This window comes from Pongo abelii, chromosome 20 (assembly GCF_028885655.2).
Source record: "Pongo abelii isolate AG06213 chromosome 20, NHGRI_mPonAbe1-v2.0_pri, whole genome shotgun sequence".
Taxonomy (NCBI): Eukaryota; Metazoa; Chordata; class Mammalia; order Primates; family Hominidae; genus Pongo; species Pongo abelii.
Genome location: NC_072005.2, coordinates 46610543 through 46632489, shown reverse-complemented (window position 1 = coordinate 46632489; position 21947 = coordinate 46610543). Strand labels below are relative to the sequence as shown.

Genomic DNA, 21947 nt, shown 5'->3' with positions numbered 1-21947 from the left:
TCCAAAAGTGCTGGGATTACAGGTGTGAGCCACCATGCCTGGCCAATGGAGGGACTTTTTACAAAGTGGAGGGCAGTGTGAAAGAAACCTACAAGATGTTGAAGCACTCTATGGCTTACAATAAGAAGATGCCATCATCATCCCTAGGTGGAAAGGTGAAGTGAGAGGGAGTAGTTTCTGAAACCAAGACTGATTGTATAGGGGTAAAAGAGAGCCCCCAGCAGGAGGGCATGGTTTCTGGCAGAGGAATACAACCACTGCTATCACACGGCCAAGCAAAATAATCTGACATTGCTCTTCTCTCAAACTTCCATTGGCCCAACCCAAAAATTTTTTTAATGTAGAGGTGAAGGGAGCATGGGTGGTACAGTTTATAGAGGCCACTCTTCTAAAAGACAGGTCATGGTGGAGAGTGGAGATGGTAGGGCAAATAGAATACCCAGCACAATGGTCAGAAGCTCACGCCTGTAATCCCAATACTTTGGGAGGCTGAGGTGGGCAGATCATGAGACCAGGAATTCAAGACTAGCTTGGCCAACATGGCAAGACCCTGTCTCTACTAAAAAGTAGCCAGGCTTGGTGGCACACACCTGTAATCTCAGCTACTCAGGAGGCTGAGGCATGAGAATCACTTGAGCCTGGGAGGCAGAGGTCGCAGTGAGCCAAGACTCCCTACTGCACTCCAGCCTGAAAGACAGAGTGAGACGGTCTTAAAAGAAAAAGAAAAAAAATTCCAACCCAACCTGACAGATACAGTGGATATAGTAAGTTATTATTTGTGTATTTGTGTATGGAATACACTGGAAACTGGTAACATTGATATCAACTTGGGAAGGGAAACTAAGTTGAAGAAATTTCACTTTCCATCATTTTGTATCTTTTGAATTTTGGATAGTGTTACCACATTACCTGCTGAAGGAGGAAAAATATTAAGAAATCGGTGTAAAGGGAGTGTACCTCTGCTTCCAAATTTAAGCCAAGAGCCACTGTGAAAAGTAGTTTGGTGATTTCTAAAAAAACTTAAAATAGAACTACCATCTGACTCAGCAATCTCATTATTGAGTATATACACAAAGGAATTTCAATCATTCTACCATGAAGACACATGCACACCTTTGTTCACAGCAGCACTGTTCACAATAGCAAAGAAGTGGAATCAACCTAAATGCCCATCAGTGGTAGACTGGATAAAGAAAAGGTGGGCTGGGTGTGGTGACTCACGCCTGTAATCCCAGCACTTTGGGAGGCCAAGGTGGGTGGATTACCTGAGGTCAGTAGTTTGAGACCAAGCCTGTCCAACATGGTGAAACCCCGTCTCTACTAAAAATACAAAAAAATTAGCCAGGCATGGTAGTGGGCACCTGTATTCCCAGCTACTTGGAAGGCTCAGACAGGAGAGTCGCTTGAACCCAGGAGGCAGAAGTTGTGGTGAGCCAAGATCACACCACTGAATTCCAGCCTGGGCAACAGAGCAAGACCCTGTCTCAAAAAAAGAAAGAAGAAAGAAAGTTGAAAGAAATAAAGAAAGAAAGAAAGAAAGAAAGAAAGAAAGAAAGAAAGAAAGAAAGAAAGAAAGAAAGAAAGAGAGAGAGAAAGAAAGAGAAAGAAAGAAAATGTGGTATATATACACCATGGAATACTACACAGCCATAAAAAGGAACAAGATAATGTCTTTTCAGCAACATAGAGGGAGCTGGAGGCCACTATCCTAAGTGAACTAATGCAGGGACAGAAAACCAGACACCACAGGTTCTCACTTATAGGTGGGAGCTGAACATTGACTACACATTGACACAAAAAAGGGAACAACAAACAGCAAGGCCTACTTGTGGGTAAGATGGGAGGAGGGTGAGGACTGAAAAACTACCTGTCGGGTGCTACGCTTATTACCAGGGTGATGAAATATTGTGTATACCAAACCCTCACCATTGCTGAAGAGACTGGTGGCTAAATAGAGCAGTGGGTGAAATGGTCCCTGGGTGACATGTTAGGTCTTTGTACATAATTTAAAATAATGTGGCAAGATTAATTTTAAAAAAAAGGAGTGCAGGAAGAGTCAGAGAGACAATGTGAGGATGGAAGCAGAGACTGGAGTGATGTGCTTTGAAGATGGATGAAGGGGCTTCGCACAAAGGAATAAAGGGGTGACCAGAAGCTGAAAAGGCAAGGAAATGGATCCTCTTATCAAGGCTCCAGGAGGTACCAGCCCTGCTGACACCTTGACTTTATCCCAGTGAAGCTGATTTTGGAATTCTGGCCCCCAGAAGTAAAATAATAGTTTGGGGTCTGTTTGTTTATTTGTTTGTTTGTTTGAAATGAAGCTTCACTCTTGTTGCCCAGGCTGGAGTGCAGTGGTATGGTCTTGGCTCACTGCAGCCTTGACCTCCTGAGCTCAACTGATTCTCCCACCTTAGCTTCTCAAGTAACCGGGATTACAGTCATGTGCCACCACATTCAACTCATTCTTTTAACTTTTTATAGAGAGGGAGTCTTGCTATGTTGCCCAGGCTAGTCTAAAACCCCTGTGCTCAAGCAATCCTCCTCCCTCAGCCTCCCAATGTATTCTGGGATTACAGGTGTGACCCACCACACCCAGCCTACATTATCTTTTCTTACTCAGTCCCTCCTGCCTCCCTCTAAAAAGGATCCCTGTGATTACATTAGGCCCAGCCAGATAGTCTAGAGTAAACTTCTCATCTCAAAATCCTCAACTTAATCCCATCTGCAAAGTCCTTTTTACCATGTAAGGTAACAAATTCACAGGTTGTAAGGATAAGGACCTGGACATCTTTGGGGGGCCATTACAACCTGCCACAACACCATGATCTGTAACAGACTTGCGATGGGTCAGGCCCTTCACTGACTCCCAGTCACACACTCACTGACTCCTTATAGTAGCCCCATGATGAGAGGAGTGCCATCAGGCCCATTTTACAGATGAGAAGACTGAGGCTCGGAGAAAGGAAGTCAGTTTGCCCAAGTCACACCAAGACTAAGAGACCAATGAGGATTCAAACCGCGTCCATCTAACTCCAGATCTGGTTTTCTGGGCTGTGCTATTGTGTCCTGGGTGCTGTGTTGAAATATGTTGTTTTGGCCAGGCATGGTGGCTCATGCCTGTAATCCCAGCACTTTGGGAGGCCAAGGTGGTGGATCACTTGAGCTCAGGAATTCAAAACCGGCCTGGGCGACATGGTGAAACTCTGTCTCTACAAAAAATACAAAAACTGGGCCGGGCATGGTGGCTCGTGCCTGTAATCTTAGCACTTTGGGAAGCCAAGGTGGGCAGATCACTTGAGGTCAGGAGTTCGAGACCAGTCTGGACAACATGGTGAAACCCCATCTCTACTAAAAATACAAAAAAATTAGCCGGGTGTGATCTCAGCTCATTGGGAGGCTGAGGCAGGAGAATCTCTTGAACCTGGGAGGCAGACATTGCAGTGAACCGAGATCGTGCCACTGCACTTCAGCATGGGCGACGGAGCGAGATTTCATCTCGAAAAAAGGAAAGAAAGAAATATGTTGTTCGGTATTTACTATGGTCTGTTCAGCTGTTGGATGGCCAGATGCTACGTGTTGTGTTGAGATATTTCTGGGTGAGATCGTAGAGTTGTCAGGGACTGCACGTGGTTTTGCGTTGTGTCATCTGCTGGCTGCCAACGTTGTTGCGTTGCTGCATAGTGTGTCCTTTGTTCTTCTGCCTTGACTGTATGTGTTGTGATGTCACATCATGTGTTCTGTGCTGTCTGCTGGGTTGCTGTGTACTAGGGTGTGTTGTGTGGCAGGATTATGTAGCTGTATGCTGGCATTATGTGTTGGTGTGTGGTTACCGTGTCTTGGGATGTTTCCGGGCTGGCTGTTAGGTCACTGCGTGTTGTGTGTTAGCATGTACTGTGATCGTATTTGCTGGGTGTTCTGTTGCCCTGTGTTGTTGCGTTCCGTGATGCCTGATGATTACCTTGTGCTATGTTGCGTGCTGTGTGTTGTGTTGCCAAGAATAGCCCGTTCTGTGGTTGGGTATTGTTGCTGTGGATGTGCTGCAGGAAGTTGTGGGTTCTGTGCTGTCTGTGGCATTGACAGATGCTTTTGGGGTGTTGTTAAGCAGCATGTTGTGACCATGTCCCTGTGTTTGCGCTGAAAGACACGTTGCCATGGTTGAGTCGGATGTTGTGCAAATTAATGGTGTTGCTGCATGAGGTCTGGTGTGCCATACATAGCGTCTTCCCGATCCATTCCATTCTTCACCCTCAGGCGAGCCCTTTGACCCTACGTTTGTACTGAGTCGCTCAGGGTCCAACATTATCTGTTTCGTACTCTTCGGCAGCCACTTCGACTACGATGATGAGCGTCTGCTCACCATTATCCGCCTTATCAATAATAACTTTCAAATCATGAGCAGACCCTGGGGCGAGGTCAGCCAACTGAGTCCAGCAGGGACGGGGTGTAGGGTCCGCAGGATCTAGGAATGCAGAGGAAACAGTGGGCGGGGAAAGGGCTGCGAATGGCCCGCCCAGAGCCCGCCCCCTCCCATCTGACCCCACCCAGAGTTACACGGCCACGCCCACTCCCCTCCACTGAGCATTTATGGCCGCCATTGCCTCCTTCCCAGTCCCCCTCAGCCCCAACCCCCACCCCGGCCTCTCCAGAACCTGGCTGCCCTTGGAGACCCTGTCCCTGCCTACCTAATCCACACTGACCCCATTCGCCCCTGAACACCCTTCGTCCTCCAAAACCCTCCCACTCTGTCTGGTCCCCAGTTGTACAACATCTTCCCAAGCCTCCTGGACTAGGTGCCTGGGCCACACCAACGCATCTTCCAGAACTTCAAGTGCCTGAGAGACCTCATCGCCCACAGCGTCCAAGACCACCAGGCCTCGCTAGACCCCAGATCTCCCCGGGACTTCATCGACTGCTTCCTCACCAAGATAGCAGAGGTAATCCCTACCTGGAAATCCCACCTCTAGTCTGACCTGAAATTCTCCTGCTGCCCCTGCCTCAAACCCGCAGGGAACCCAGATGGGGAAGGGTTGGGGGACCTTCTCCCTGGAGAAGCTGAAGCATCTGGCCAAGCTGGGCTGGAGCCAGGAGCCACTCGCAGCCACCGCCAACTTACAGCTCATTAAGAAGTCATCAAAGGAGGTGGGGCAGGGCGGAGGGGGCAGTTGCTCAGGCTTGTAATCCCAGCACTTTGGGAGGCCGAGGCAGGAGGATCTCTTGAGTCCAGGAGTTCGAGACCAGCCTGGGCAATATAGTAAGACCCAGTCTCTGCAACACATACATACATACACGCACATACACACACATACACACATACATACATACACACACATACATACACACACATACATACATACACACATACATACATACACACATACATACACACATACATACACACATACACACATACATAAAATGTATTTTTTAAAAAAACAAGAAATCGGCCAGGCGCGGTGGCTCACGCCTGTAATCCCAGCACTTTAGGAGGCTGAGGCGGGCGGATCACGAGGTCAGGAGATCGAAACCATCCTGGCTAACACGGTGAAACCCCGTCTCTACTAAAAATACAAAAAAATTAGCCGGGCTTTGTGGCGGGCGCCTGTAGCCCCAGCTACTCGGAAGGCTGAGGCAGGAGAATGGCATGAACCCAGGAGGCGAAGCTTGCAGTGAGCCGAGATCGCGCCACTGCACTCCAGCCTGGGCGACAGAGCAAGACTCCATCTCAAAAAAATAAATAAATAAAATAAAATAAAATAAAAAAGATAAAATACAAGAAGTCATTCAAGCTCTATCCAAGAAGTTAATTGTAGGCCCTGCAGCTGAGATTTTCCCTGCCCTGCCCTTCTGCATTCCCCAGCTCTCCCAGGGAAAGAAAGTTAAACACAGCTGGGACTGAATGGGCCCCCAGCAGCAGTTGTACTGATCCAGAATGAAGGGGTCTCCATCCCTGGCTCATGTCCCCACCTCTCTACCACGGCAGGAGAAGGAGGACCTGCTGAGCCACTTCCACATGGATACCCTGCTGATGACCACACATAACCTGCTCTTTGGCGGCACCGAGACGGTGGTCAGCACGCTGCACCACACCTTCCTGGCACTCATGAAGTACCCGAAAGTTCAAGGTGAGGCCCACCCACACAGCAGTGCGGAGGTGCCCATGTGTTCCAGCCTCATCCCAGAGCAGGAAGCCACAGCCCTGCCTCCAGCCCCACCTCCCAGGTCTGATATAGCCTCCTGCTGGCACCAGGATTCCACAGCCAAACCCACAAGCCCACATGGAGGCCAATGCCACCACATGGCCCACGAGGTCCACGCAGCCTGCCCGAATCCTGACCCAGATCCCACCCACTTAATTATTGATTTTTTTGTTTTTGGTTTGTTTTTTGGAAATGGAGTCTCGCTCTGTCACCCAGGCTGGAGTGCAGTGGCGTGATCTCGGTTGGCTCACTGCAACTTCTGCCCCCTGAGTCCAAGGCATTCTCCTGCCTCAGCCTCCCAAGTAGCTGGAATTACAGGTGCACACCACCACATCCAGCTAATTTTTGTATTTTTAGTAGAGACAGGGTTTCACCAAGTTGGCCAGGCTGGTCTCGAACTCCTGGCCTCAAGTGATCTACCTGCCTCGGCCTCCCAAAGTGCTGGGATTACAGGTGTGAGCCACTGCACCCAGCTCTGCTTAGTTTTTTGTTTGTTTTTGAGACAGAGTCACTCTGTCGCCCAGGCTGGAGTACAGAGGCACAATCACAGCTCACTGCAGCCCCAACCTGGGGCTCAAGCAATCTTCCCACCTCAGCCTTATCAATAGCTGAGAGTACAGATGTGCACCACCACACTCAATACACTCAGCTAATTTTTTATTTTTTGTACAGACAGAGCCTTGCTGTGTTGCCCTGGCTGGTCTCCTACTCCTGGGATCAAGCAATCCTCTCACCTCGGCCTCCCAAAGTGCTGGGGTTTGGGAGCCACTGCTCCCCACCTCCACCCACTTAGTCTTGCTTTGTGCCAACCGTGTCCACCACCACATGTGTGCACCTCCGGCTTCAGAGCCCAGCTAACAGTCCTCCTAGAACCCTGCCCCAGAGCCCCAGTCACGCACCTGCCAGGGAACCCTACCTCTCTCACACAGCCTGGCCCACACACACAGTTCTGTCTGCTACTCCACCTCCCCAAGCACCACCTCTGGGTATATCCCCTGCTCTGCCCCTGATCTCCAGCCCTCCCACACAGCCCACCCACTTGATCCACCATCCAGTGCGTAGAGTCCCGAAACTAATCCCATCAGGTCCTGGATTTCAAGGCTCCCTGAAGCCCTGCCCACACAACCCAACGCCCAGGCCCTTGCACAAGCCAACCTTTCACCCTCACTGACGCACTTCCTCCCAGGCCCTACCTAATTCTTTTTTTCTCCCCCCTTTTTTTTTTGAGATGGAGTCTCACTCTGTCTCCCAGGCTGGAGTGCAGTGGCCCAGTCCCGCTCACTGCAACCTCCACCTCCTGGGTTCAAGCAATTCTCCTACCTCAGCCTTCTGAGTAGCTGGGACCATAGGTGTGCACCACCATGCCTGGCAAATTTTTTTATTTTGTTTTAGAGACGGGGTTTCACCATGTTGCCCAGGCTGGTCTCTGAAGGGGGCCAGCCCTTCCACACCTCTGGGTATTTCTTGTCAGGCAGGACGAGAGACCAAGAAAAGAAATAAGACACAGAGACAAAGTATAGAGAAAGAATAGTGGGCCCAGGGGACCGGCGCTTAGCATACGGAGGACCTGCACCGGCCTCAGTCTCTGAGTTCCCTCAGTATTTATTGATTACGATTTTCACTATCTCAGCGAGAGGAATGCGGCAGGAGGACGGGGTGATAGTGGGGAGAAGGTCAGCAGGAAAACATGTGAGCAAAGGAATCTGGGTTACAAATAAGTTCAAGGGAAGGTACTGTGCCCGGATGTGTACATAGGCCAGATTTATGCTTCTCTCCACCCAAACATCTCAGTGTAGCAAAGAGTAACAGAGCAGCATTGCCACCAGCATATCTCACCTCCAGCCACAGGGCAGTTTTCTCCTATCTCAGAATAGAATGAATGTATGATCAGGTTTTACACCAAGACATTCTGTTACCAGGGACATGCAGGAGACTGAGGCCTTCCTCTTATCTCAACTGCAAGAGGCCTTCCTCTTTTACTAATCCTCCTCAGCACAGACCCTTTACGGGTGTCGGGCTGGGGGACTGTAAGGTCTTTCCCTTCCCACGAGGCCATATCTCAGGCTGTCTCAGTGGGGAGAAACCTTGGACAACACCCAGGCTTTCTTGGGCAGAGGTCCCTGTGGCTTTCCACAGTGCATTGTGCCCTGGTTAATTGAGAATGGAGAATGGTGATGACTTTTACCAGGCATACTGCCTGTAAACATACTGTTAACAAGGCACATCCTGCACAGCCCTAGATCCCTTAAACCTTGATTCCGTACAGCACATGTTTCTGTGAGCACAGGGTTGGGGCTAAAGTTACAGATTAACAGCATCTCAAGGCAAAACAATTTTCTTAGTACAGATCAAAATGGAATTTCTTATGTCTTCCTTTTCTACATAGACACAGTAACAGTCTGATCTCCCTTTCTTTTCCCTACGTGTCCCTCTTTTGTTTTTGACAAAACTGCCATCATCATTATGGCCTGTTCTCACTGGTCACTGTCTCTTCGGAGCTGCTGGATACACCTGTAGACTCACAACAGACAGAACAAGCGTACAAGGATTAATATGAAATTTACAATAGTGGAACTTCTGATGATTTTAACCCAAGTGACCAGGTTAAGACTTGCGGGGCCAGCAGGAGCTTTCATGATTGCCTCAGTTCCTGGCACCAAATTTAAATGAACTTTTGATGCCTCAAAAATTCCTTCTTTTAATTTTGAAACGTCTAAAGGAAGATTATCTTCTCTTCCTTGTAGATGGCATCTAACCATGTCCCAGTAATGCTCAGACTCATTATAGGCTTGGGGTGTAATACGAAAATCTGATGTATTCCAGTCACACTGTAACTGAAAATGATGTTCCAAGCTCATGAGGCTCTCTCCCATCCAAATGTCAGTTTGTCTGAGATCATTAATTTGGTTTGCCATTTTTTTATCTATTTGGGTCTGAGAATTTCACAATTTTGAGGAATTCTTTTGCCAATCATTTACATATTTTGCAGTTTGAACAGAGGAATGTAAAGCAATTCCAGCAGCTGCAGCAGTAGCTGTGACTGCAATAAGGCCCATAATCACTGCACTCAAAGTAAAAATGAATCTTTCGGATCTATTTAGAATTCCTTTTAATACTTCCATTAAAATATGGACAGATGGCAAAGCCTCCCACAGTTGGTCCATGGACACAAGGATCCACGCACCCTCTCTTGCTCTCACTAGTAGAATATGGCACTGCCAATTAAAAGTTGAATCAATGCAAGTAAACAATCTACAATTTTCACAGGTTATAATTTAGGAATCTGGTTTAATAACTGTGTTTCCTACAACTAGCATATAAGGGGGTTTTACACAACTTTTCAAAGGAATTGTCAGACTGGAATTTAGGTTGATAGTATAATATGGCTTATGATCTCTTGTTCCTATAGCTTGATTTCCAGACCAAATTCTAATGCAGTGCAAGGCCACAGTAAACTTCCATAATTCTGGATGTTCAGGACCAGTAACAGGATTAACTTTGGTTGAGGTGATGAAATTCCCTTTTCACCTCATTTCCATGGATAGGGTGATTCTAACCTTCTATAAATCTGCTCCAGTCTTTCAGTTAAATCACTAACATAGGTGGGATTAATGGGCAAGATGGATGGGGCTTGTGAACATGAGTGAGTCTGGCCTGTACAATTATGATATAATTGGCCTCGAGGGGCCCAGTCTATAATAATTCCAAATTCGTTGTTTTGTAGTACCACCACAGTATCAGCCACACATTCTTCCCAAGCTAAGACTTCTGGGCTTTTTGATTCTTCAGGAGTTTCCTTGGGGCAGGGCTTCCCCTTAGGCCTAGATTTTAATGATCTTTGATATGAAGGGTCCTGTAAATTATTTATCTGTGGCCCGAGTGACATTCCACTTACCATGTGATAAGTAAATCTACTGGTGGCACTGACAGTAGATACTTCTACCAACCAATTTTGGGTTATAGGCATTAAGCATCCTGGTGCCTTCCCTAGGCAAATAGGAGGATAATGATACCCAATGGAAATATTTATCATCATTTCTTCTTCTTCAGGATGGGCAGAGCAACGGTCATCTGTGGGGCCAGGTACCCATGCACTATTATTGGTATATACTTCAATAGGATTATCCATCCAGGTAACTGCCTGAATTAAGGGTGGGAAAGGCACATAGGCCCAGTAGGTATAATTAGCTGCAGCTGCTCCTGCCGACATGGGGAGACTTACCACCGTTGATACAATCATCCAAGCTGCAAGCAGCGTACTCTGTGGAGCTCGTGTCACCTTTGTGTTTTCCAGGCTCTTTTCAGCTGTGTCATTTTCTTTAATTGTGCCCAAGTCAGTGGCTCCACTTTCTTGGTGGATGACAACTTTATCTATAAGTTGTAGGTAACAAAACTGGAAGCTGGTTTTTTCCTGGAGAAATACAAGAAAAACCTCTCCCCCATGTTATCACCTTCCCTATTTCCCATGTTTTATTTTTATTATCTTTTTACCAAATCAGTTTTCTTTCACGTAGGCTGTTCCTTTTACCAGTAAGATGTTGCTCTGCAGAGGTAGTGGTCTGATTTCTATAAATGTTTAAAAATTTTAAAGTATAGAGTGCTAGATTAAGTTGCATCTGGGGAGTGTTATACTCCTTACTATCTTTTCCTTTTCTTTTGTTTAACCAATTGAGCTTTGAGTGTTCTATTAGTTCTCTTAATTATGGCCTGTCTTTGGAAATTATAGGGAATTCCTGTTGTATGTGTAATTTTCCAATGATTTAAGAATTTTTGAAATGATTTACTACAATATCCTGGCCCATCATTCATTTTAAATTTTTTTGGAACTCTCCTGACAGCAAAACAAGATAATAAATGTCTTTTAACGTAGGAAGTACTTTCTCCTGTCTGGGAGGTTGTCCATATGAAATGTGAGTAAGTATCAATTGTCACATGGACAAATGACAATTTTCCAAATGAATGTATATGCGTGATATCCATTTGCCATAACACATTAGGACATAGACCTCTGGGATTAACTCCTGCCTCCTGAGTGGGCAGGTGTAGAATCTGACACTGGGTGCAATGTTGTACAATATATTTTGCCTGTTTTCATGTGATATCAAATTTATTTTTTAATCCTGTTGCAGTTACACGAGTCAAAGCATGAAGTTCTTGTGCTTCTATGAATGCAGATGATACTAGCAAGTCAGCTTGTTCATTTGCTTTAGTTAAAGTCCCTGGTAAATTAGCGTGTGCTCAAATATGAGTAACATAAAATGGGAAATTTATGCTGCCACCCCATATGGGAAGTGAAGAGCGCCTCTGCCCAGTTGCCGCCCCATCTGGGATGTGAGGAGTGCCTCTGCCCAGCTTCCCACTGTCTGGGAAGTGAGGAGTGCCTCTGCCTGGCTTCCACACTGTCTGGGAAGTGAGGAGCGCCTCTGCCCAGCTGCCCCATCTGGGAAGTGAGGAGCACCTCTGCCCAACTTCCTCCCCATCTGAGAAGCGAGCAATGCCTCTGCCTGGCCACCCCGTCTGGGAAGTGAGGAGCGCCTCTGCCTGGCCGCTGCCCCATCTGGGAAGTGAGGAGCACCTCTGCCTGGCCACCCCACCATCTGGGAAGCGAGGAGCACCTCTGCCTGGCCACCCCATCTGGGAAGTGAGGAGCCCTCTGCCTGGCCACTGCACCATCTGGGAAGTGAGGAGCACCTCTGCCCAGCTGCCCACTGTCTGGGAAGTGAGGAGTGCCTCTGCCCGGCCACCCCATCTAGGAAGTGAGGAGCGCCTCTGCCCGGCCACCCCATCTGGGAAGTGAGGAGCGCCTCTGCCTGGCTGCCCCACCGTCTGGGAAGTGAGGAGCACCTCTGCCCACAGCTGCCCACTGTCTGGGAAATGAGGAGCACCTCTGCACGGCCACCCTATCTGGGAAGTGAGGAGTGCCTCTGCCCGGCCACCCTATCTGGGAAGTGATGAGCACCTCTGCCCGGCCCCTGTGCAACCTTCCAAGTGTGAAGTGACAGCCTTGTGTGTGATGTTTTCTGTCTTCCCCAAGTTTGCATTTTCCACATTAAAGTTTACTTTTTAATTAAAAGTTTTAAATTGGAGAATATTTTAAAAATGGGAAATTTCTTTTTCTTACACTTTGTTGTAACAAATTAAATAGCTGGTTTAACTGATCATCCATACTATATTTGATTAGGCCTGTCTCAATATCCTTTGTAGCCTGTACTACATATGCAGAATCTGATACAATGTTAATAGGCTGATTAAAATCTTGTAACACTGTGATGACAGCAACCAACTCTGCTCTTTGAGCTGAGTGATATTGAGTTTCAATGACTCGTTCTTTTGGCCTGGTGTAAGCCACTTTTCCACCGCCAGAACCATCAGTAAATACCATCAGAGCATTTTCTAAAGATTTACATTTGGTAATTTTAGGTAAAATCCAAGTAGTCAATTTTAAAAACTGGAATATTTTTGTTTTTGGGTAATGATTGTCAATAATTCCCACAAAATCAGTAAGACCAATCTGCCAGGCACCAGAATTGATAAAGGCTTGTCTAACCTGTTCCTTATTAAGGAACAATGATTTTGTCTGGGTCACTTCCACACAGTTTTATTATTTGTAATCTTGCCTGACCAATTAATGTAGCCATTTGATCCAAGTACTATGTAAAAGTCTTAATTGCACTGTGAGGAAGGAATGACCACTCCACAAGATCTGAATTTTGAACAATGATGCCTGTTGGAGAATGTGCAAGTGAAAATCAAAAGTTGGAGTGGGGCCAAGGGATCTATTCTATTTACTTGTGCTGACTGAATTTTTTCTTTAACTAATTTAATTTCTTTAGTTGCCTCTGGAATTAATATTCTTTTACTATTTAATTCCAGATCCCCTCTTAAGATAGAGAACAAATTTGACATGGCATAAGTAGGGATGTCTAGAGTCTAGAGTTGGCTGAATCCAATTAATATCTTCTAGCAATTTTGAAAGTCATTTAATGTTTTTAATGTGTCTTTTGTTATTTCTATTTTTGGTGGGGTGGTTTAATTTTCCTTTCCTCTACCTGCATTCCCAAGTAATGAAAAGGAGTAGAGATTTGAATCTTATCAGATGCTATTGTCAGTCATGCGTTGGCAACCTCTGTCTGCAGAAATGTGTAATGGTCAATTAATTTGTCTCTCGTTTCTACAGCACACAAAATATCATCAACATAATGAATGATGTAACAGTCTGAAAACTTGTCTCTAACTGGTTGAAGAGTTTGAGCTACAAAAGTCTGACAAATAGTTGGACTATTAAGCATTCCCTGAGGCAACACTTTCCACTGAAACCTGGTGGCTGGTTCTTTATTATTTATGGCTGGTATAGTAAAAGCAAATTTTTCAAAATCCTCTTTTGCCAGAGGAATGGTAAGAAAGCAATCCTTCAGATCAATTTTTTTTTTTTCTGAAACGGAGTCTTGCTCTGTCACCCAGGCTGGACCACAGTGGTGCGATCTTGGCTCACTGCAAGCTCCACCTCCTGAGTTCATGCCATTCTCCTGCCTCAGCCTCCCGAGTAGCTGGGACTACAGGCACCCACCACCGTGCCTGGCTAATTTTTTGTATTTTTAGTAGAGACGGGGCTTCACCGTGTTAGCCAGGATGGTCTCGATCTCCTGACCCTGTGATCCACCGGCCTCGGCCTCCCAAAGTGCTGGGATTACAGACGTGAGCCACTGCACCCAGCCTCAGATCAATTATAATTAAAGGCCAGTCTTTGGGAATCATGGCTGGAGAGGGCAACCTGGGTTGGAGATCCCCCATGGGTTGAACTACGGCATTAATAGCTTTTAAGTCGGCCAGCATGCGCCATGTGCTGGAGTTTTTTTTTAATTATAAACACTGGAGAATTTTAAGGAGAGAAAGTGGGTGAAACATGTCCTTTTTTAAATAGTTATTTTAATTATTTTATGTAGCACCCCCAACTTTTCCTTAGGGAGCGGCCACTGTTCGACCAGGCAGGACACTGCAGGGTGAGTCTGAATTGCTCCTTTACCTTAGTGAACTGCAGGTTGAACAATAATGGGCAAGGTGAGCCAAGTCACAGTGAGCTGAGTTTCAGGCTCCCTCCACCAGCACTCACTCCATTGAGGAGGAGGTGGCCATTGTGGTTTTAGCCCTGACGGCCCTGATGGTTCTGGACCTTTTCCTCTCAATTTTAATGCTTCAGGATATATTACCTCCTGTAATTGATTGTAGTCAACACTTTGTGTTGACCGAGCCATTACAGACTCTGCTACATATTTACAATGTGAACTTTCCGGGATTTTGTTCCTGCCTCTTCTTCACTATCTATTACACAGCTTTCAGGGTCATCAGAAATTGAAACGTTATCTTCTCCTGTTTGAAATAGTGTAATTACATTTTCTGTAGAAGCTCTAACTCCCCCTCTTCTTAAAAGAATTTTAATAAAGCTGAGATAAGATGCAGATTTACTTTCAGTTTGTCCCATTGTTACCCTGGGTTCCTCCAAGCACACCAGCTTAATGCAAGGCTGACCATGGATGTACTCAGGAATCTCTTGTCAACTTGTCCTCAATGCTCATGTTCTTAGCGTACCTTCACCTTAGAGAAAGCCACCCATGTTGGGCATCAGATGAAGGGGGCCAGCCCCTTCACACCTGTGGGTATTTCTCATCAGGTAGGACAAGAGACTGAGAAAAATAAGGCACAGAGACAAAGTATAGAGAAAGAACAGTGGGCCCAAGGGACCGGTGCTCAGCATATGGAGGAACTGCACCAGCCCCAGTCTCTGAGTTCCCTCAGTATTTATTGATTACGATTTTCACTATCTCGGCTAGGGGAATGCAGCAGGAGAACAGGGTGATAGTGGGGAGAAGGTCAGCAGGAAAACATGTGAGCAAAGGAATCTGGGTTACAAATAAGTCCAAGGGAAGACTGTGCCCGGATGCGTAAGTAGGCCAGATTTATGCTTCTCTCCACCCAAATATCTCAGTGTAGCAAAGAGTAACAGAGCAGCATTGCTGCCAGCATATCTCACCTCCAGCCACAGGATGGTTTTCTCCTATCTCAGAATAGAATGAATGTATGATCCGGTTTTACACCGAGACATTCCATTACCAGGGACATGCAAGGGATGGAGGCCTTCCTCTTATCTCAACTGCAAGAGGCCTTCCTCTTTTACTAATCCTCCTCAGCACAGGCCGTTTATGGGTGTCAGGCTGGTGGATGGTCAGGTCTTTCCCTTCCCATGAGGCCATATCTCAGGCCATCTCAGTTGGAGGAAACTTTGGACAACACCCAGGCTTTCTTGGGCAGAGGTCCCTGCAGCTTTCTGCAGTGCATTGTGCCAGAGAATGGAGAATGGCAATGACTTTTACTAAGCATACTGCCTGTAAACATATTGTTAACAAGGCACATCCTGCACAGCCCTAGATCCCTTAAATATTGATTCCATACAGCACATGTTTCTGAGCACAGGGTTGGGGCTAAAGTTACAGATTAACAGCATCTCAAGGCAAAACAATTTCCTTAGTACAGATCAAAATGGAGTTTCTTATGTCTTCCTTTTCTACATAGACACAGTAACAGCCTGATCTCTCTTTCTTTTCCCTACAGTCTCAAACTCCTGGGCTCAAGTGATCCGTCCACCTCAGCCTCCCAAGTGCTGGGATTACAGGCATGAGCCACCGTGCCCGGCCAGCTCTAGCTAATTCTCACATATGCCCCAGCAGTGGCGCCCATTGCTGGGAGGCTTTGACTAGACCCCTACCCACATATGCACACACCTTTTCCCAGCCTAGTTTGATAACCTGGACCCCACTTCCCCCTTCCCCTCCAGCCCGTGTGCAGGAGGAGATCAACCTCATTGTGGGACACATGCAGCTGCCAGCGCTGAAGGACCGCGCAGCCATGCCTTACACAGACATGGTGATCCACGAGGTGCAGCGCTTTGCAGACATCATCCCCATGAACTTGCCACACCATGTCACTAGGGACACGGCCTTTCGCGGCTTCCTGATACCCAAGGTGCACTAGGCCTGGCAAACGACATCAGGCAACCTAAGAGGAGGCATCGCAGGCTCTTGCAACTCACAAGGAGTATCCCAGGCACTAGCCATCCACATCCCAGGCCTTAGCAACTGGCATCCCAAGCCCTAGCTGCAGACATCTCAGACCCTTAAATCCAGAAGCTCAGGCCTTTCCCAGGACCCCATCTCATATCATAGTGGACTAGACCCCTTCACCGTGACAAATCCCCTTCCTAGAACCCCTCCCTGGAAGCCCTGGGGTCTGGAACTTCATCTGGAGGATCCCCTGGGCCTAAATGCTATTCTCAAGGACCCCTCCTTTTTCCCAGAAACCCCACATCTGCTCCCACAAAGGGTGGGGGTTTCCCACATCCCTGCCAAAGTCCCCAATAATACAGCATATAGCACCCATCACTTGGAACCCTAGACACCCACACATATTTCCTTGGCCCCCAATTGAGTCCTATACCCACCTATACCCACCCCTTATCAAGTCCCCAGGAAACCCAGCCCAATAAAATGGGAATGAGTTTGGGAGCCTCCCAGCCCTCCTACACTGCTAACTCCACCTCCTCACCCACACAGGGCACCGATATCATCACCCTCCTTAACACCATCCACTACGACCCCAGCCAGTTCCTGACGCCCCAGGAGTTCAAACCCGAGCATTTTTTGGATGCCAATCAGTCCTTCAAGAAGAGCCCAGCCTTCATCCCCTTCTCAGCTGGTGAGGGCAAGAATCAGAGTCTTTCTGGCCCGATTTCTACCTACATTCCTCATCCTAATTCCACTTGCCAAATCCTCTCCCTCCTTCCTTCCACCCATTCTCAGCTTTGGATGTACAGAGACATTCATTCCTCCTCTCAACTCTGCTCCTATAGGCAAGTAGTGACTAAAATCCTCGTGAAGTGAGGTGGGGAGGTTGATTAATAATTTAACTTGGGGCTGGGCATGGTGACTCACACCTGTAATCCCAGCACTTTGGGAGGCTGAGGGGGGTGGATCACCTGAGGTGAGGAGTTCAAGACCAGCCTGACCAATAAGGTGAAACCCCGTCTCTACTTAAAATACAAAAATTAGCCAGTTGTGGTGGCAGGCGCCCGTAGTCCCAACTACTCCAGAGGAAAGACAGGAAAATCGCTTGAACCTGGGAGCCAGAGGTTGCAGTGAGCCGAGATTTCACCATTGTACTCCAGCCTCAGTGACAAAGCGAGACTCTGTCTCAAAAAAAATAATAATAATTTAACAGCCAGGGGCGGTTACTCACGCCTGTAATCCCAGCACTTTGGGAGATCTAGGTGGGCAGGTCATCTGAGGTCAGGAGTTCAAGATTAGCCTGACCAACATGATGAAACCCTGTCTCTACTAAAAATACAGAATTAGCCAGGAATGCACGCCTGTAATCCCAGCACTTTGGGAGGCCGAGGTGAGCAGATCAGAAGGTCAGGAGATCGAGACCATCCTGGCCAACATGGTGAAACACTGTCTCTACTAAAAATACAAAAAAATTAGCCGGGCGTGGTGGCGGGCTCCTGTAGTCCCAGCTACTCGGGAGGCTGAGGCAGGAGAATCACTTGAACCCGGGAGGTGGACCTTGCAGTGAGCAGAGACTGCACCACTGCACTCCAGCCTGGGTGACAGAGCAAGACTCCGTCTCAAAAAAAAAAAGAAAAAAATTAGCCAGGAAATGGTGGCACATGCCTGTAATCCCAGCTACTCTAGAGGCTGAGGCAGGAGAATCACTTGAATCCAGGAGGTGGAGCTTGCAGTGGGCCGAGATCGCGCCATTGCACTCCAGCCTGGGCAACAAGAGCAAAACTCCATCTCAAAAAAATAAATAAATAATAATTATAATTATTATTATTTAACTTGGGCCAGGTGCATTGGCTCATGCCTGTAATCCCAGCACTTTGGGAGGCTGAGGTGGGAGGATCGCTTGAGGCCAGGAGTTCAAGACCAGCCTGGACAACACGGCAAGACCCTTTCTCTACTGAAAATTTTAAAATTACCTGGATGTGGTGTGGTGTGCATCTGTGGTCCCAGCTACTTGGGAGGCTGAGGTGGGATGATCACTTGAGCTCAGGAGTTTGAGGTTACAGTGAGTATGATCATGCCACTGCACTCCAGTCTGGGAAACAGAGTGAGATCCTTTCTCTAAAATAAAAAATACTGACTAGCCAAAAATAAGAAATATATAAAATTTTTAAAAGAAAAGAAAAGAATTGAACTTGGGAGTGGTCATTGTCTACCTCTCCACTGGGTGGCGCAGTTGCGGTGGTTCTAGGGGTGGTTTTCTTTGTTTTGTTTTGTTTTTTGGCTTTCCTCTTTACCCTGCTGAAAAATACTTCCCTCTTTACTCAGTAGCAGGAAAAGAAAAAAAAACTGGCATAATAATAGATAACTTACCATATTGCCTACTGTGAGTCAAGTGCTGCCTCTACAAGAGCCCAGCTAAGAGCTTATGTTTTCCGATGGGAATGTGCAGCCCAGATTCCAGCAGGGTTTGCATCCCATCTGTCACCCCCTAGCTGTGTTGCCTTAGGTATGTTACTTCACTTCTCTGTACCTCAATGTCCACATCTATAAAATGGAGATAATACTAAGGCCTGCCTCTTGGAGTTGTTAGAATTAATTGTGATGTAATGCTTAGAGTAGTGCATGGCCCATGGTAAGCTACTTACAGCCTCACTGCTTTCCCTGTGTTTACCATTCACAGCAGCCTCATGAGACACTATTACTATCCCTCCTTTTATTTTTCTTTCTGAGATAGGGTCTTGCTGTCATCCAGGCTAGAGGGCAGTGGCACGATCATGGCTCACTGCAGCCTTGATCTCCTGGGCTCAAGTGATCCTCTCGCCTCAGCCTCCCAAGCAGCTGGGACTGCATGCATGTGCCACCTTGCACATTTTTTTTAAAAAGTTTTTGTAGAGATGGGATCTTGCTGTGTTCCCCAGGCTGCTTTCGAACTCCTGGGCTCAAGAGATCTTCTTGCCTCGGCCTCCAAAAGTGCTGGGATTACAGGCCTAAGCCAGCGCGCGCAGTCTTCATATCCCCATTTTAGGTACCCAGAATGTGTGGTTTGTCCAGGATCACAAAACTAGTAGTGACAGGGCCGGGATTCGAACCCAAGCAGCCCAGGTCATTCCACTCCACAGTTTAAAGCATCTTTCCCAGATCTTTATGTGGGTGAATCTGTGACGTCCCCAACTGCTGTCTTCCTTTCCTCTTATGTTTTCCTCTGGGAATGTGGGGTTGCAGCCTCTAACTTCATCTTATCTCACCACCGCTCCCCATCCTGCCACCCCAGCAGGGCGCTGTCTGTGCCTGGGCGAGTCACTGGTGCGCATGGAGCACTTTCCGTACCTCACCGCCATCCTGCAGAGCTTCTCACTGCAGCCGCTGGGTGCGCCCGAGGACATCAACCTGACCCCGCTCAGCTCAGGTCTTGGCAATTTGCCGCGGCCTTTCCAGCTGTACCTGAGCCCGCGCTAAAGCCCCGGCCCTTCCAGATTCACCTGTGAGCGATGAGGCCCATCCATGTGGGCTGCTACGTCCCCTTCTTGGTCCACAGTCTGCCCCCATCCCTCTCGCAGTCACGCTTTCTTCCCTGCACGCTGTGCCTGCCGCGTGCCCTTCCCCCATCCCTCCAATCTGTACCCCGTCTGCAGGGCAGAGGCAGATGTGGCATGTCTTTTTGTACCCACAGAGCTTGTTCTATGGCACGCCCTTTTCTGGGCTTTTTGTATCATTTCTTAGTACATTTGTAATAGATTCAAACCAGTCTTGGCTGAATTAAAGTGAGGATGACAGTCATTTAGGATGGGGAGAAGGGAGCTGGCTGCAGAGATGGAGACACTGGCTAGTTCTGCCCTCACCTTTAGGGTGGCTAGGGTGGGAGAAATTGTATCCTGGAGACAGGCTTGAAGGTAAAGGCTGTGAGGACCTGAAGCCAAAGAGGCAGAGAAAAAGACAGCAGGAACAGGCAAGATGGCTCACACCTGTAATCCCAGCACTTTGGGAGGCTGAGGTGGGAGGATCGCTTGAACCCAGGAGTTTGAGACCAGCCTGGGCAACAGAGTGAGACCTGACTCTACAAAAAGTCAAAAAGTGGGGCAGGAGGATTGCTTGAGCCTGGGAGGTCGAGGGTGCAATGGGCTATCATTGTGCCACTGCATTCCCGCCTGGGTGACAGGAGTGAGACCCTGTCTCAAAAAAAAAAAAAAGTAAGAAAAAAAAAGAAGAAGATAGCAGAGAGACATCAAGAAGAAGATGACAGCAGAGAGATATCAGAAAGAATATGCAAGAGATGCAGGGCACTACAGAGAGATGGAAGCAGGGGAAAGTGAGGCTAAAACAGAACAAGCACTGACACTAAATGACACTCCCTATTTGCACACTGTTCTGAATGCCTCATTTAAGTTTCCCTATTTTGCCCTGATTTGTTTTGGGGGCTTTTGTTTCTTTTTTTCTTTCTTTCTTTTTTTTTTTTTTTTGAGACAGAGTCTCGCTGTGTCACCCAGGCTGGAGTGCAGTGGCGCGATCTTGGCTCACTGCAACCTCCACCTCCCTGGTTCAAGTGATTCTCCTGCCTCAGCGTCCTGAGTAGCTGGGACTACAGGTGTGCGCCACCACGCCCGGCTAATTTTTTGTATTTTTAGTAGCGACAGAGTTTCACCATGTTAGCCAGGATGGTCTCAATCTCCTGACCTCGTGATCCGCCTACTTCAGCCTCCCAAAGTGCTAGAATTAGAGGCGTGAGCCACCGGCCACCACACCTGCCCTGTTTGTTTCTTTTATAGCCAAGGTCTCCCTCTTGTTGCCCAGGCTAGAGTGCAATGGCACAGTTCAAGGCTCACTGCAACCTTGAACTTCTGGGTTCAACTGATCCTCCTGCTTTTGCTTCAGCCCACCAAGTAGCTGGGACTACACTCACCGTGCCTAGCTAACTTTTTTTTTTTTAATCTTTAGTAGAGACAGGGTCTTGCAGTGTTGCCTAGGCTGGTCTTGACAGAATCTTGCTCTGTCACCCAGGCTGGAGTGCAGTGGCTCGATCTCAGCTCACTGCAACCTCCACCTCCTGGGTTCAAGCAATTTTCATGCCTCAGCCTCCCGAGCAGCTGGGATTACAGGTGCCCGCTACCACACCCAGCTAATTTTTTTTTTTTTTTTTTTTTTCAGTAGAGACACGATTTCACCATGTTGGCCAGGCTGGTCTCAAACTCTTGGCCTCAGGTGATCTGCCCACCTCAGCTTCCCAAAGTGCTGGGATTACAGGCGTAAGCCACTGCACTCAGCTGCTAATTTTTTTTATTTTTATTTTTTGTAGAGGCAGTCTCACTGTGTTGCCCAAGATGGTCTCGAACTCCTGACCTCAAGTGATCCTCCAGCCTCAGCCTCCCAAAGTTCTGGACAACCTGTGCACACCACCATGCCCTACTCAGACACTGCACTTCTAACTACTACCTTTTAATTCACAAGTCAGAGACCAACAAAGAGGCAGACACCCTTAAATACAGAGAAAAGCAGAGAAACAGAGACACTAAGAAATGGGAGGCAGGGGGAATCAAGAGAGAGAATGGAAAGAAACAGAGAAATGATCAGAGAAAGAGGAGCAATGACAGTGGGAGTTCTGAGGACTGAGGCTCTCTCCCTCAATCCCCAGCCCCTCTTTTCTTTTTTTTTCCTTTTTTTTTCTTTTTTTTGGGGGGAGGCAGGGACAAAGTCTCACGCT

General features: G+C 47.5%; 1 protein-coding gene and 1 pseudogene across 1 annotated transcript; one reads left to right on the top strand and one right to left on the bottom strand.

The window, feature by feature from the left end:
* The first annotated feature begins 95 nt into the window (after positions 1–95).
* LOC100456680 (cytochrome P450 2F1) lies at positions 96–19708 on the top strand. Its single transcript, XM_054539250.2, is given in 8 exon segments — positions 96–155; positions 4218–4412; positions 4758–4934; positions 5008–5139; positions 5981–6122; positions 16027–16214; positions 16802–16943; positions 19527–19708. Coding segments are annotated over 8 exon segments (1218 nt in total).
* Positions 8630–10437, bottom strand: LOC134760647 (endogenous retrovirus group K member 5 Env polyprotein-like; annotated as a pseudogene).
* Positions 19709–21947: the final 2239 nt, after the last annotated feature.